Source organism: Micropterus dolomieu, linkage group LG10 (assembly GCF_021292245.1).
Source record: "Micropterus dolomieu isolate WLL.071019.BEF.003 ecotype Adirondacks linkage group LG10, ASM2129224v1, whole genome shotgun sequence".
In the NCBI taxonomy this organism is placed as follows: Eukaryota; Metazoa; Chordata; class Actinopteri; order Centrarchiformes; family Centrarchidae; genus Micropterus; species Micropterus dolomieu.
The window spans coordinates 23,846,788-23,863,876 of record NC_060159.1 but is presented as its reverse complement, the minus strand read 5'-3'; the positions used below and the strand labels follow the sequence as shown (position 1 = coordinate 23,863,876).

At 39.1% G+C, this 17,089-nt stretch overlaps 2 protein-coding genes across 2 annotated transcripts in view; one reads left to right on the top strand and one right to left on the bottom strand.

The window, feature by feature from the left end:
* Positions 1–17,089, top strand: part of igf2r (insulin-like growth factor 2 receptor) — an 86,663-nt gene that overhangs the window by 3,112 nt on the left and 66,462 nt on the right. The window contains exons 3-8 of the mRNA XM_046059892.1: positions 827–923; positions 4,569–4,657; positions 5,871–5,949; positions 13,579–13,726; positions 14,396–14,468; positions 14,772–16,200. Coding sequence (XP_045915848.1) covers positions 827–923; positions 4,569–4,657; positions 5,871–5,949; positions 13,579–13,726; positions 14,396–14,468; positions 14,772–16,200 — 1,915 coding nt within the window. The remainder of the gene's footprint in view (positions 1–826; positions 924–4,568; positions 4,658–5,870; positions 5,950–13,578; positions 13,727–14,395; positions 14,469–14,771; positions 16,201–17,089) is intronic.
* gpr31 (G protein-coupled receptor 31) lies at positions 6,453–10,118 on the bottom strand. Its single transcript, XM_046059891.1, has 2 exons — positions 9,345–10,118; positions 6,453–8,771 (listed from the first exon to the last, which is right to left on the bottom strand). Exons 1-2 carry the CDS (start codon positions 9,879–9,881, stop codon positions 8,379–8,381), a joined length of 930 nt encoding a protein of 309 aa, XP_045915847.1. The 5' UTR covers positions 9,882–10,118; the 3' UTR covers positions 6,453–8,378.

Sequence of the window (17,089 nt, the reverse complement as noted above, 5' to 3'; positions counted from 1 at the left end):
TGCACTGTATTAAGGAGAGGATGACCGGGGCCATGTATTGCGAGATTTTGGGGAACAATCTCCTTCCCTCAGTTAGAGCATTGAAGATGGGTCGAGGCTGGGTCTTCCAACATGACAATGACCCGAAGCACACAGCCAGGATAACCAAGGAGTGGCTCTGTAAGAAGCATATCAAGGTTCTGGCGTGGCCTAGCCAGTCTCCAGACCTAAACCCAATAGAGAATCTTTGGAGGGAGCTCAAACTCTGTTTCTCAGCGACAGCCCAGAAACCTGACTGATCCAGAGAAGATCTGTGTGGAGGAGTGGGCCAAAATCCCTCCTGCAGTGTGTGCAAACCTGGTGAAAAACTACAGGAAACGTTTGACCTCTGTAATTGCAAACAAAGGCTACTGTACCAAATATTAACATTGATTTTCTCAGGTGTTCAAATAGTTATTTGCAGCTGTATCATACAAATAAATAGTTAAAAAAATTATACATTGTGATTTCTGGATTTTTCTTTTTAGATTATGTCTCTCACAGTGGACATGCACCTACGATGACTATTTCAGACCCCTCCATGATTTCTAAGTGGGAGAACTTGCAAAATAGCAGGGTGTTCAAATACTTATTTTCCTCACTGTAGATACTGGTCACTCTGTGTAAACCAGCACATGCTCTCTCTTTGTGCATGTGCATATATCCACAGGAGTCCACTGAACATCAAACATTGATTGATACTGATAATACTGTTCCATGTAATCAGGCATGTTCACTTTTAGTTCAATTCTACTTGCCACTAGGCAGCAGTAGAACATCAGATTATTGTTTAATTGTCTGTCGGCAGGCTCCAGATCATCCATGTGAGGTGGTTCAGCAGCAAATTGAGCAGATCCACATGGTGCTACAGGAGCAGGGTAGACTGCTGACTCTACTTGGAACAGGTCTGTGTTGAACAGTACACACTGCTGTTAAGGCTAGAAAAGAGAGGATTTTCTCATTAAAAACCCAGGATGGATCCTTGCATTTTATCTATTTAGTTGGAACATCTGGTAGTGACGTTAAAAAAAAAAAAAAAAAAGGCATAATTATGGCACACTTTTAGCCACTTTTGGCCTTTTTAGTTTCTGACGTGTATGCCTAGAAAATGTAGGTGTTATGTTTTTAATTGTTTTGCATTTGCCAAATAAAATAAATCTATGATCCACAGTTTTATAACCGGCAAATGTGTTTACAATTTAGCCTATAATGTGTTCTTTACAATTTTATATTTAACAAAACAAAAGCGTTGCTCACTTGTTGAATTTAGAAGAACTAACAGCCAGTGCAACACACAACTAACCACAACTAATTTCCAACAAACTCAAATCTTAACACACAGAGCAGATTCAGTTAGGATAAATCTATAATAAATGTTTCTCTTTCTATCCTATCCACTTATCTTAATGAGATAAATCCTTTAAAACTGCTTTCAGTCTGAAGACTGTTGAGACATTAAACCATTACAGACTTTATAAAAGCAGACAGAGTATGGCATGGATTTGTTTGTCTTTGTATTAATACTTTTCTCTGTTGTTTTTGCTGCTGCCATGATATTCCTGCTCTGAGGCTGCTAGTCTCAACTTTACAGCCACCACCAGCTTTCCTGTTGCGACAAACGGCAATCTCCGGAGCTGAAAATAAAGCCAACGTGGAAATGGCAAAAACTGCACTTCAAATGGCCACTTAAAGATGGCTCCAAAATTGAGTCAATCCCCGTAGACCCCCCATGTTAAAATGGCCAACTTTACAGCAAAGATAAACATGTTTACAGCCTGGTATGAAAAAAAGGTTTTGGTCTCTAGATAATTTTCCCCTTCATGACAACTTCGTTAGGGTGAGTTTCTATATAACTCACCCATTTAAATGATATTAAGGCTCAAAGTTATGCATAATTAAGGACGTGGCCACTTTGAGTGACAGGTGGGTGTCCTCTCAGGTGGCTAGCAGCTGGATGATTTCCTCAGCACCTACTCTGCTCCCATTTTTGGATTAGCCAGAGTCAGGCACTGCCAAGACCACCCACATGTAGCTTCACAATGGCTCTTCGGAAACCTATAGGTGACGTCATGGACACCACCACCATGTTTCAAAGAGTCCCACACAGCCTGCCCAGAGCAAAGGGTACATGACTCAAAATATTCCAAATTCTTTGTTCTTCATTCTTTGTCTAAATGAATGGCTAATGCATACACAGGATCTCCGTGGGCTGTTTCAGTTTGTTGTATGCGGGCTATTGCAGATAACTGATATGTTCAGTTAAGTGTGACTGGAGTTTTTACCAACAGAGTGCAAATACAACCTGAACAAACTGTAGAACCAAAGGGGTTGAAAATTGAGCCTGAAGAGGCCGAACAAGAAGGTCAACATTTAGACATTGTCATGGTACAACAGGGATGTGGAGGTTTTTTCTTTTTGTACATGTTTGGTATAGTGTTGCATCATTAGAAAAAGAGGAGGGTGTAGTGTTTGTGGAACAAACACTTTGTTTATTTAAAAGATCCAGACGGACATGAAACATCTTACACACGTTTCATACCACAGTATACCGTGAAACTGCTGCAACCCTTTTTTGAGTAATGTTAGAAAACATAGTGGCGTTCACAATAGCTTGCACTGAAGGAAAACCCCAGTGAGGACAGGTACTTACTTACTACAGCTACTTTGAAGTACTGATGATGAACACAAATATAGAGTTTCCTTTGTGATGAATGAGAACTATGGAAACACTGTAAGGGTAAACATGCTGTACAGCATGTTGGGGTTTTTCTACACTTTACTGCTGAGTACTTTGTAGTTATTGCAGATGCCAGCATGTTCAGTAAAATGCAATTGTCAAATCCTAATAAATTAAAATGCCTTAAAATAAAAAAAAGTCCTGTGATTTTGCATACTGTTACATTAGATCAGGTGGCTGCCACATAATATGAAGCCATATGAGTGGACTAGTATCTCAGTTTTACACAAGTACTGGTTAATCCACTGTACACCCACACTAGTGTTTGCAGTTATTATGACTGAACAACCCTCTTCACAGGATTGTATGCTGTGTTCAGACTGTGCCTAACTGACACCTCCCTGACTTCTTCATTGACCTCTCGTACTACTTTCTTTTGTTGTACCTATTTATTCTGTGTACTTGAAAGCAGTTTTTAACTTACAAGTTTTATATAACACAGTATTGAGCACACATCAGTATGGATTTCTCTTTGAAATAGTTCTTGAAACATTCTAAAGAAGATTAGATCAATAAATTATATTATATTGAAAACCTCTGTCCTTTATGCATTTGATTCATAATCTCAACATGATGTCGTGTTTTACAGGGATTGTTCATTCCACAACCTAAACACAAACAAGCGTGGTCGACTTATTTAAATCCAACCTTTTGGATTTGTACTCGTGTCATATGCGTGCAGAAGAAGCTTGTGACAGGTGGATCAACATTTAAATATTTTGTTTCACTGAAGTCAAACATCAGGTTACATACTAATAATTTAAACACCTTTGACATAAACTTGAATTGCTTTAAAGCTGTGCACTTACTAGCAGACTTTCCTACAAGTGAAATCTGCTAGCATGACACTTTGTCCCAGGCATGATGTCATATTGCACAAAAGAACTTCTACAACCGAACACATGTATAGATAGAGTTTATTTAGACATATTTTAATTGGGTAAGAAAAATAAAGCATTGCAGAAAATATCACAAATATCCGGTCAGAACGTGTGTGTTGTTTACACTCAAATGTAGCGCTTGGCATCCTAGTTACTTGCTTTGTGGGATTGCTTTACATAATGCTCACAATATTATGTTAAATGTACTTTCTAGTATTCCGACCACTCAAAGTGCTTTACACTACAAGTCAGCATTCACCCCATTCATCACACATTCATACACTGATGGCAGAAGCTACCATGCAAGGTGCCAGCTAATTACTGACACACACTTACATGCCATTAGAAACAATTTGGGGGAAGCTGGGGATTGAACGGCCGATCTTCTGATTAGTGAGCCACTGTCAAAACTCTTTAAACTCAACCTTGAGCAAACTGTGGGCTTGTGCAACAGACGGATTAGCGGATGTTGAAAGGAGAACCGTGTGGACTCAACTACTGCGTGCATGGTTGGCATTAAGAGAAAATGTGTCTTGCATGATGCAGGTACATACAGAGCTGTCAATGCTGTATCTCTGATCAGATAAGATGCTTAACGACTTTTATTAGCATGCATCAGATGTTAATAGTAAGCCACTGACATGTTTTGTTAAAACATGGACATCTTGCTTGTTTTTTAAATACCTTTTATAAAGCATCAGTAATGGTGACGATAGTATTCACATACTCAGTTGTTTACTTTGTCAGCAGTTAGATTTCTCTCTTAACCTGTTTATTATAGTCGGTGTCGGTGGAAATGAGCATTTTTGGGCAGTGGTTTGGACTCTTGTGCTTGTATTTCCTCCCACACAAAGTAGGTCTTAGACATGAAACATCTTATTTGACAATCTTATCTGTCTCACTCTCCTACACTCTCTTTATCTCTGTCTCAGTCTCTCTTGAAGGTCTGATGTTTCCTGCCTGTGTTCCCTTGCGTTGGATTAGCTTGCCACCTGCCCAGACTGTCAAGAGTGCTGAGAAGGTCTGTACTTTATAACTGGTAACATATATAAAATATATAATTCAATAGATATAAATATATAATATAATATATATTGAAAATGGTTTGGGCTTTAGGATTTTAGAGAGGAACAGTATGTTTTTCCTCCATGGTTCTCTCTCACTGCTCTTATCAAGCAGACACACAGAGTTAAACTTAAGAGCCAGATATGCTTCTAGGGAGTGGGTAAAGACCAAACCAGAAGCTGATAATACAGTATGCCAGGTCTGTCGTCTGTCAGCTCGTTTTGTAGATCTTGAGAAGTACCAATGTGGCCTGAAATTCAACCAGTGAAAAAACATACTTACCAGAAAAGTTTAATAATGATGACGTTTCATTCCTTCTCGAATCTTCGTCAAGTCCGAATGTTTGAAAAATGGAAACCACACCCACAATTATATTACATCCCCACCAAAAGGCTGACAAGCTCTATGTGGGCAGGTGTGGTTGACCAGTAATACAAATAGTAATACAAAAGCCATACTTAAGAATATCAACATATATAAATATATATCATTTATTTTATCAGATCTGTCATCCCATATATCAGAATCTACATCACCTTGCAAAATATGTTGTATTAAGTTAGAGAAGAAATCTCATATTCATGTACAGAAATTGGTTCTTGTCCCCTTTTCATGAAAGATTGGCTCGATCAAATCATAATAAAAGACAAAAGCCAACCTGCTGTATTATATAAACAGTACTGTGCAAAAGTTGTAGGCAGTTGTGGAAAATGCTGTAAAGTAGCAATGCTTTCAAAGATAAGACCTATTAATAGAATATATTTATTATAAATGTATTCATTTAACAAATAGCAAGATGTGTTATTGCAAGAGAAAATGTTAGATCTCTTCTGCTGACCTCTGGGTGTGAGAGTCTGGACTGTGAAAATATAAAAGCTTTGTCTTTGGAGTAAGAAGGTATTTAAATTGCCATTTATCTTTTGTTTTTAGTTTTGCAAAGTTCTTAAATATTGGCCCAAAACATTGTTTTTTGGCAGCTTCAGTAGTGTTAACAGTATCAACTTTCGTAATTGTATCAATATATCACTCTCTGCTGTCTACTTGAATCCCTGCCGAAATGTCTTATCGCTTTGTCAAAGCACTTTGTAAACTTATTATTATTATGTCTTCTTTTTCATGCTTCCCTGTCCTGTCTTTCCATCTTCTTTGGGCTTGTGTGTGGCCCACAGCTCCCAGTTTTCCCCGTATCATCTCCATCAGATCAAAGGAGGCCTGAAAACCATCCTGTCCCCAGATGTCCCGGCCAGGGTAAGAACCAGCTACTGGCTCGCAACACTGGTTATGCTGAAAGACTCGAACTGGCAAACTGATATGAACGGGCTGAAAGCAAATAGATCATATATTGAATTTTAAGTAAAATTTAGAAGTAAAAATCCGAATGCTGTTGTACCAAAATCACAATTTTTCAATTTAAATTTCACTGGATTACAATTTTATATCCAGTGTACTGTTTCACTGTAATACAGACAAAATAAAAACATCAAGTTAAGTTCAATAATAGAATTTATATTTTTCACACTTTGCCTGGAAGTCCCAACTCAATCAGAAAGACACAGACTACAGTGACAAAACAGATCATGCTAATAATTATTTTCAGTGTTTCAAACATTTACCTCTTTCATATAATTTGGAGACACAAATGTACATCCCAGAGCTTTGTCACTTTAAGACTGGCGTCAGCAATTTGTTCCTGAGACTGTTTTCCCTCCTTCTATTAATGGAGCTTTTCAGACACAATAGAACCAGTACTTGAAGCCACACCCACTCTTTATTCCAGTTTCAGGATTGCTTAAATGCATGTTGACTCATAACTCAACTTCATGGGAATGTTTGTGTGACAGCAGCTTTAAGTTTTAAGTTCATATATCAACATAATTCAGACCTGAAGTAAGATGAAGGATCAGTCAGCAGAAATGTACTCAAAGGTAAAAATATATTTACAAATTCGTATATTGCAGCAGTAGTAAAAACTGTAAAAGATAAGGCAAGAATTTACACATTGTCACGTGTAAAACAGTGTAATAACATGTTGTGTCAGTCTCTGGATGTGATCCCTGCTCTATTATGTATTTCCGTTACAAAATACAGTCCTGTTGACAACTTCACTCAACAGGGTGACAAATGGTTGTCATGTCTTTGAAAAATTATGTACAATGTAAAAAATGTACAATATATTAGGACCATAGTTACAGGAACACATTATGTAAATGACACATATATAAGTAATCATAATTCAGAAGATGTTTGCACCCATAATTCTTAATTTTATAGATAAACTGAATCTGTATTTGTACAATTAGGGACAGTAAATGAGAGATATTGAAAGCCACAAAGAGTTCACGCCCTACTTGTAATTTTGCTGATTGGTACATTTACAGATATGTTGTATAAGTATGCTTTTATACTTTATCAATGTGGATACAAAATTAAAGAACAAGAATGAAGCATGTGTACTGACTGATTTATACTGTGAACACATGAAAATGTGTAAATACAAATCCATACAACTGACTAACAAAAACACCACTGCAGGGTGTTTAAATTGTGTTTGTTTGTAAACTCTGACACACTCTTATTTAAGGGCATACTATATATAAGCCGTGTGTGTGTTCCTCTATTGACTCAGTAAAGATCTGCAGTGTTTCCATACACTGTTACACATTGTCAGTTGTGTGGATGTGACATTTACAGAGCCAAATATTGTCGCTCACATTTTCACATGATGTGCATATCCACAATTGTTTGCTTGTTTGTGATTCTGAAGTCAGTACGCATCAGTCTTCTTTTTAATCTTGTATCCATGTTAATAAAGGCTTTTAAATCTACAACAAACCTTATATTTGTTTGTTTCTTGATTCACTCAGCTGCTTTTTCCCTCAAACTCATTCCTCAGTTGTTTCCCCATCAAGAAAGTTGCCTAATATTTCACAGAACAAATGTCTCATTGCATTATTACAGTGCTTCACCATTTCAAAGAATATTATGACAAATACAAAGCAGTGAGGTATTTTGTGAGACACAATGATGCATCTTCAACAAACAGCTCATCAACACACAGATGAGTAAATTCACATGTAATTAAACCCACAAGCACCAGACCCAGCTGGTAACAAGCAGTCTGGACCAGCAGCACACAGATTTTACTGACACCTAGTAGTAAATAAAATGTATTTTTAAGACTTAAAGTTCTATTAGTAAATACTGTCTTTGACTTCTGTAAAATCTCATTTCTCACCATCTACAGCTAATGCTAATATTTTTTGACTGTGGTAGATTAGATTAATTGTTGTGTGAGGTTGTTATGGTTGGTATTATTATTCCTGTTCTTTTTAACATCCCAAACATGAAAGGACGTTTTCATTGACGTGGGGCATTCCCCTCAAAAAGGGGCATTTCACTTGCCACAAAAATCTATTTCTATTTAAAAACCAATAGAAAATAGAAACTTAAATAGTTACTGTGCTGTCTTGATAAATAGATGACCTTCAGAGTCCTCTTTTATAAAGTAGGCACACACTCAGTCTCAGGTAGTATCCTGTTGGATAGTACAGGTGTCACCACACAGAGAAACCACACCTTGTACAGTAGCTGTCCATCCTCAGTTTTCTATGAATTTCAAATGACATTGGTTGATGTGATGTGTTTCCTGTTGAACTGTCCAACGGCACTGAACCGTCTTACCCTAAGAACGGGAAATAACTGGAGAGATAAAGAGCTTTAAACTTGGTGCTACAGAAGCAGTAGACAAACGGATCCAGCAGACAGTCAATGAAGGAGAGGACCAGGAGGCCGTCAAAGGCCGCAGCAGCAGTCTCCCTGTAGGGTTCACTCCAGCCTTGGACCCCGGCTATCAGCAGAACCATCCTGGCTATGGCGCAGGGGAGGAAGCACACGGAGAACAACACAATGACAGCGATCACCAGAAAGACGGCTCTCTTCAACTTGGTCTTATTCCCGACTGTTTTCTTCCTGAGCCGGATGACAATGTGCACTGTGCAGTAGACCAGGATGGTGAAGGGGATGAGAATCTGGGTGAAGAAGACCACTTCTCGTATAATGTCCACCGCATCCTTAAATCAGAAAAGGGATGAAATTAATTGTAATATAGAGCAACAACAAATTCTCATTACAAAAAAATCATATTGACAATTATTGCAATTATGATAAGAGTCATGATTTTAGTGGTAGTGTTCATTTTAACCTTTTGCACTAACCGTACAACTCACATATTCCTACTCATAAGCCCAACTGCCCTTTGTTATTACACCGCAGTGTGAAGTTTGCCTTCAGTCTGACTCGCAACTTTCGGACCCAAACAGCTGTTCTGCGGCACGATTTCAGTGCGATTACCAGTTGGGCTTTTGCATAGGAATATGTGATGTGAGGTTAGTGACAAAGAAAAAGGCTACCCAAACTATCCCTTTAAGTGAGAAGAACATCTGTCATGAATATCTAATAATTATTTATTTATTTTTATATTTAGTAAAGCAGTTCATTACTGAAATGCTTTTTGTTTATACTTCTCATTCAAGTTATCTAATGCAGTATACCAGATCTTTGGGATTGATGCTGAAAACCTTCCTATAACAAACAAAACTTGGAAGATAGATGCACAGTAAAAATATACTCAATTTACACATTACCTTAACCAGGCTTTCAGTTACATCGCTCTTGTGGCTGTTGCAGCAGTCAAAGTCCTTGAGCATGGTGGGAACGGTGAGAGGCAGAAGCAGTACCCAGATGAGGATAGAGATCTGAGGAGATTTCTTGAGAGATCTTATGAGATTCGTTCGATTAGGATGTACCACTTTAAAATATCGATCAATGGAAATCACTGTCAGGAAGGCGATGCTGGCTCCTCGGTTTAAAAACAACATGAAGAGCATTGCTTTGCAAACTTTGTAGTTCCCACTCAGCTCTCCTTGGAGGAAATTGTACGTGTTTATGGGCAAACAGAAGAGCAGGAGAATATCAGCCAACACCAGGTTGAAAAGGAAGATATTGTTGGTGTTAGATTTCCAGAATTTCAGCTTGAATATGAAGAGGTGGAGGACAGATGCGTTCAGAGGCAAAGCCAAAACGATAATCAAAATCATGACAGCAGCATAGAATGTATACAGAGCCTTGTTTGTGGCTTTGCAGTCGTCCAAGGATGTGGAATTAGTCTCATTGGTTGCCATTTCAACTATCAAACTCAAAAGAAAAGCTACAAAAGAAAAATCTGTCTTACAGGCATAGAGCAAAGTGGAAACTGACAAGTTAACCAAGGCTCACCCTACAACAAACAAATCCTGCCAAACAAGTGTATTCTGTGTCTTCAGTCTTAATCCTCTTTTAGGTTTTGAATTCTTCATTCAGTCTTCGCGTGTGTCTCTGGGTTCCAAAGTCATCCTGATTTTATGTCCTGCTTTGTGAGAGTCAGTGCCAGATCTGAAAGTAATTCTCTCAGTGTGCAAAGCAAATGATTGGCAGCTTCTTTGAGTTTGCCTTTCTGTTCAGCCTTTTACTCATAGCTCCGCCTTTTAGCCTGAGGAGGTGAGTCAACAGTTGCTTTTCCGTTTTGTGGCCAAGAATAATAATAATAATAATATCCTTATTTGTAAGGCAGTATGCAGCCCAAAGTGCTTAACAAAACAAGATCAGAATAACAAAAAGTAAGAAAAGCAATATTAAATAGCAAAGGCAATAGAAGCAACAAACAAACAAACAAAGCAAACACAAACAGTTTGACTTAACATAAGCAATTATTTATTTATTACCAGCTAAGTCAACCCAAATTAAAAGCAATGTTAAAAAGATAGTTCGTGACTTTCTTTTTAAACATACCAGGGAGTTTGCTGTTCTAAGATCCAAAGAGAGTGTGTTCCACAGTTTAGGGTCATAAAAACAGAAGGAACTTCACCAGATTTCTTGAGAGACACTTCACCTCTTCAAGAAAGGCAGTGGAAGATCTGAGACTCCTTTTATAGGACATAAAATGAGATGCAGTTGCTGATATATGAGGGTGCTAGATCATGTAAGCCTTGATAGATAAGTAAACTTACTTTCTAAAAGATGAAGGTAGCCAGTGCAGTGATGCAAGCAGAGGGGTAATACTTTTTATGGAGACCAGTAAAGAGACAGGTGAAATAATCTAAGCGGCTTGTAATAAAAGCATGTATCAGCATTTCAGCATCGTTCTGGGTCTGTTCCCAGATCTGTAATATGTGTTGTAATGTGTTTAGACAGGCTGAACACTGACTTTAGTCTCTTCCCCTCTGTCTTTGGACCAACTAGTTTCTGCTTTCTGTTCATTTAAAGGACCTTACAAGGACCGAGATCAGCCTGTAACATTTAAAATGCAAATAATTCTTTAGTTTTTTTGGTTTATAATGAAATCTGATCAAAGTTGGAATTTTGTGAGCGTCGAGTGAAGCCCTGACATGCTCCTGTCCAACCAAGTCAAAACAGTCAGATACTGATTACACAGGCTGATATGACCTTTGACAGACATCCAACCATAACATTATGGAAATAAAAACTAAGAAGTGAAGAAGCCTCTTGGGTGGGAGGCGAAACGTCTGCAAGCAACCCCTATGCCCTTTATTTTAACCTATCTTCGGTTATGGAAGCATTTCCCTTTCTTGCACAGCATATTGCCATTTCCTGGACCAAACTAAGAATTAACCATTATACTATTCTAAGGGTTCAGTAAATCACAGACTTACTGTTTCTCATGAATGACAGCTGTGAATGTCTCAGCTCTTTGCTCCCTGGCTCACTGTCACTGTTTAAAACTGTACGTCTCCTATGCAGATGCTAAAAATTTTTTTTAAATGGGATACTAATGGAAAGATTCTCCTTACAGTGTGCAGATGTGGATCCCTGGGAATTGTTGATAGATTTACACATAGGCACAAAGAGATGAACATAGTGCTGCTGTCAATGTTTTCTAAGGACAAGTATGGGTTTGCTTGGAATTTTTGTCCTAAGGCAGGAGGATTTCTTTAAAGGGGGAGGAGAGGGGTTATTCCTAGGCCTCACAATCAACTCTGCATGCCTTGACCTCCTTCTCTGCTTCAGTGACAAGACCAGACAACTCTTAAGAGTCAGGAGAAAATTCACAAGGTCCCTGTCTCAAGGTCCCAGTCATAAAACATATTGTGCTAATGATATTACAGGCCAAATACACCAATAAAGTTTTGTAGCTGAGTGCAATTTGCCTTTGTTGTTAAATGTTCCTCTGCAATTTTCTGTAGTGCTCCTAGTAATATTGTACTGAAGGAGCTTATCACACAACATTGTTTAAGCAACATTTGAGTCAGAAAATGTTATAAATGCAGCTGCAAGAACAAAACTTTCCACTCATATCTTCAAATGTTTGATCTGAAAGAGAATGTATTCTGTTAACTCACGTGTGACGAGTGTTTTGTCAGAGTTATTATGATGGGGATGCTGTGGGCTCCCCCTCATCTTTCTGGGCACATCTAGAGCTGCTTTTTCTGCACAGTGCTGGACTGTGACAGTGTGTAACCATCTTATCCGCTTCTCACACTAGTTTTTATGTTTATTTTCCACTTTCAACTCTCTGAAGCTGCTAATAATTTCACTCTAACTGTGTGTGGCTGTTAGCACTGGTGTTGAATTTAACTTTTTCTTTTGCAATGATGTATAGAAAGGGGGACATTTTTGCACCAAATGTATGCATATTACCTAATCTGAATATGTGCAAATAGCACTGGACCACCGAGAAGCTATTTGCTTGGCGGCACAGTTAGGGGTGCATTTCTCCCTTTGCGGGTGCTTTGAGAATTACACAGTTTCTTTTTGTCCTATTTGTGCAGGTGCAAAAGCTGCACAATTCTTGTGAATTTGCTCCTCACACTTTCTGCAGGGACAAATTTTAAAGACATGGAGAGGACATGACCTGCTTGCAGATCTGGTTCAGGATCTAAACGTTGCTTTTACACAAGATTAGCTGAAACCTCAAAGCACCCCCTTCTTCACTTTTTTAAGCGGATCCTTGACCTCCCCTTCCTATCATGCACTGCCTCCTCAGACAATGGTTTGATTATATACTGGATTACTCAGTCAGCTATGCAGGGGATGAAGGACCAGTCTTAGTGTAATTAAATCCCAGCAGTCTGGGTTGCCTGCAGTTTTTGTTGTTTTGCTATCTAGTCATGTGCTTTCATATCTTAATTGGCAAAGTTTACTCATAACACATAAAATACCTAGATGATTAGTTTCTTGTCGCTCCAAAAATTGGTTTCTACGGATGCCATTCCAAAGTCTTCATTCTGGTAATAAACAGTGCTTAGATGAAATGACTTGTTTTATAAAGAAATCAACAAAAAGCAGAATATTTATTTTCATGAACACAACATGTAGTGTTTTGACTAACAAGCTTCATTAAAATGGAATATTTCAATGGAATACATATAAACATAGTGTTTACATGTCAGAAACACACAAGTTATGCCAAACATAATAGCAATTATTACCAGGAAAGGAACAGTGATTATTAACCCAATGGATGATGTGATCATGGCTTGTTTATTGTGAGTGTTTGAATCCAGCAGGACTCTGAGAAGTGCTGGTTTTCAGCCTGTTTTCAGCCTGTCAGACAGATTGACAGATTAAAAACCGCTGTACTGAGATTGGCAAGACAACCTGGGACTCAAATAACACTTTCTGTAAAGTTGTATGTGCTGTTATTCTCACAGTGGTGTCATAGGAGGCTGAGATGTTTGGCATTCATCCAGTCAAATGCTTTTGGCCTCCAGCTTGCACACAGCGACACTTTCCTTCAACTCCTATCCTGAAGATTCACTCCTTTCTGATGCACCTGCATTACTGAATGTTAAAGTGTGTCCTGCCCTGTTGTCGCCCACTCAGATGTATTTAGATCCACAAAAGATACAGCAGAGCAGAGACACTTACCAGTCAACACATGGACTGACCAGACTGTACACAAAGATGGAAACCAGGACCCAGTCAGTCCCTCTGGAGTGAGGAACACCCTGCCATTTAACCCTGAAGACAGGTACACAGACTGCTGGCCTACAACTCCAGAGGGGTTTGGGGCGTTGCCTATAAACCTTCTGCACATCTGACATTAAAACATTGTATGCTACTTCTTTGTTGGTTGAACTCTTTGTTGGTTTAACTAATCTAGACTGAATCAAATTATAAACGGAACACTTTTGTTTTTGCCCCCGTTCATCATGAGCTGAACTCAAAGATCTAAGACCTTCTCTATGTACACAAAAGGCCTATTTTGAGTGGCCTTTTATTGTGGCCAGCCTAAGGCACACCTGTGCAATACCCATACTGTCTGATCAGCATCTTGATATGCCACACCTGTGCAATACCCATACTGTCTGATCAGCATCTTGATATGCCACACCTGTGCAATACCCATGCTGTCTGATCAGCATCTTGATAAGCCACACCTGTGAGGTGGATGGATTATCTCGGCAAAGGAGAAGTGCTCACTAACATTTTGACAGATTTGTGAACAGTATGTGAGAGAAACAGGCCTTTTGTGTACATAGAGAAAGTCTTAGATCTGTGAGTTCAGCTCATGATGAATGGGGGCAAAAACAAAAGTGTTGCGTTTATAATTTTGATTAGTGTATTTTGCTATATTTCTTGTTATTTTCCTTATTTTCCAAATATATTTTTTTTCTGCATGGGTACTAATGCTGATCAGATCTGCTGTGAGGGACAAAGAGGACCTCAAGGAGCTGAAAACTCATGAAATCTCTGAGCCAGTGCAACTGCAGGTATAATTCAGAACAGTAGAGCATATACAGTAGTTTACTGAGGCATAGTGTCCTCTAGTTATGTAGGACAATTGGCAGATTGGGCACCACCTAGATGACCTTAAGGTACATAATAAACAAAAAAACACAAAAACATCAAATCACAAAACCTCAAACACTCAAGACAAATGATTTTTTATGAGGTTTTCCTCACAGAGCTAAGACCAAATAATAATATAAATTGGGAAAACTCGAATTGTAATGAACTGAATGTGAGCATGTATATGTGACTACAATTATTTTTCTTCAATCTTTTTTTTTCAGAACCTCAGTGGGATGATGAGCTCCACAGAGAGACATTACTTCTTGCGGGAGGGTGAGGGCATATCAAGGACAGACGGAAATAATTTCAAAGTCACTGACCAGCAGGAGGTCCAGCAGAGGGCTTCCCTCAGCCCACAGCAGGCCAGCAGGAAGTTAACCTCTGGCATTCAGAGTAGCTCCTCTGCCCCATCTATGGTCTTTAAAGGCGAAGAATCACAGCTTGAAACCTTCCAGTCTCTGACCTTTCAGCCTGAGCAAAGCCGAGATTTTGGGACTTTACAAGACCCCCGGTGCAGCCAGAGAAACTCCCAAACAGAGTTCCATGCTCAGGCGAAGGTCTTTTCCCTGGTCCGCAGCCAAGAACAATCTTATATGAACGCTTCTCTCATGTCCCAACCTGAAACTGTGCATTTCCAAGTAAAAGAGATAACTGATGCAACAACAGATGTAGAAGAAGTGAAGGTTAGCCAATTACAAGAAAGAAACAAGTCCAGAGAGAAATCCCATTTGGAAGAAATAGAGAACAGTGATAACCCTCATTCAAGACAGACAGAATGTAGAACTAATCAACCACTCTCTAAGCTGACAGCGTCTGTTAGCAAGACTTTCAGAGACAAAAAGGTGAGACACCAAGAAATGGAAAGCATGGGTGAAACTGCAGGAGAAATTGCTGCTGACGAAGACGGGTTGATAGGTCAGTTTGAATTCACAACACCTCCTACAAAAATGTCTGTAAGCTCATCTGGTGCAACCTCAGGTGAACGACGGGAACAATCCCTGCAGCAGCAGAGCACACCCAAGCATCCCGGTGCTGTGCATCACTCAAACTTAGTGCAAAATGTCAACGTTTCCCCCACTCTGAGGGACAACAAAGTTTCCCCTTGGGTCTGGAGAAATCAGGAAGTGATTGTTAATTTTAAGACCATAAACGACCACATGGAGAGAGTCTCAAACTTTAACATGGAAACTCTATCCACAGGCTGTGATCAAACAAAAACACAATTTCATCTCTGCCGGTGCAGAAAGTCAAGACCAGGAAGCGGCCAAGGCTCAGATTGGGTTGAAGGTCAAAGACAAGCTACAACAACAACAGCGTTTTGTCTTTGTGTGCCAAACAACACAAGTCAAGTCTCAACACCTCTGAAATGCAGTACATTTCCCATGCATTCCACAACAAGAAGCAGTAGCAGTGAGAATGAAGCTAACCCATCCGCCCGGTGTCACCAGTTTCCCAAGCTCCCATCTCATCCTCCCTGCCTTGGCCTCCAGGATTCCCATTTAGAGAATGATCATGCCAGTGAAGCTGAGGAGGGATGGATGTTCCCTTTGATCCAGAAACTGAAACAGGACCAGAGTTTTGGATCTGGACCAGAGTCTCAGCAGCAGTCCTTTTCCTCCAGCTCCAACACAGATGACAGAGCCCATGGTGGTAATTTAAAGTATATTTAATAGATATTCAGGTCTGGATTTGATATTTTTGATTCAATCTGCATCTTAAAATTGTAATGTTTTCATTGATCAAAATTTTGTTTTTAGTGCTCTATCCAGGATTCAGTTCTTATTACTAAATAGTTTTTCATGCTGATTATTGACCATTGGCTTCAAATTTCAAGCACATACAGAACTCAGTTTTCATGAACCACAGTCCAGCAAGGCTTGTCTGGCGCACCTGGGGCGCAATTGGATAAATGGTGAGACCAGAATGCATTATAGGTCACCATGTTAGAGGCTATGACTATCATGACCAATCACATTCACTCCTTTCATCCCTTTTAAACACACTACTTTCCCTGTCACCATGCGATGAAAGTTTGGGAAACTTTTGGTCTCTGAAATGAATATATATGATTCTTTGTAGTAGTAGAGTTTATTTGTGAGTTTTGCTTAGTATATTTTCAGTTTAGCTTAGCTGTAATGTTAGCGTTCTCTGAAACAGCACTGGATGGCCTACAGCTGTTTCAGATTCACTAAAAAAAACTCCACATGCAAAGCCTGTTGGAACAGCAGCAACACTTCATGTGGTTGTTTATTGTGCAATGAGCCTAAAGTTAAAGGGAAAATCCTGGATATTTCAACTTGGCATAGTTCCGATAAATATGGCCAATGTGACTCTATGCGTCATGTTAACTTTGCACTCACCACCACAGACATTCGGGGAAAAAAGGACTTGTGCAAAACTGCGCATTTCGGGACAAACTGCGTGAGATTCCTACCGTTTTCCAAATAAACAGATTTTTACATGAATCCTTTCAAACACTTGTCTCTGCGTCTGACTGAAAGTAGATAGGAACTATATATCCAGTTCAACTTGCTGGCTG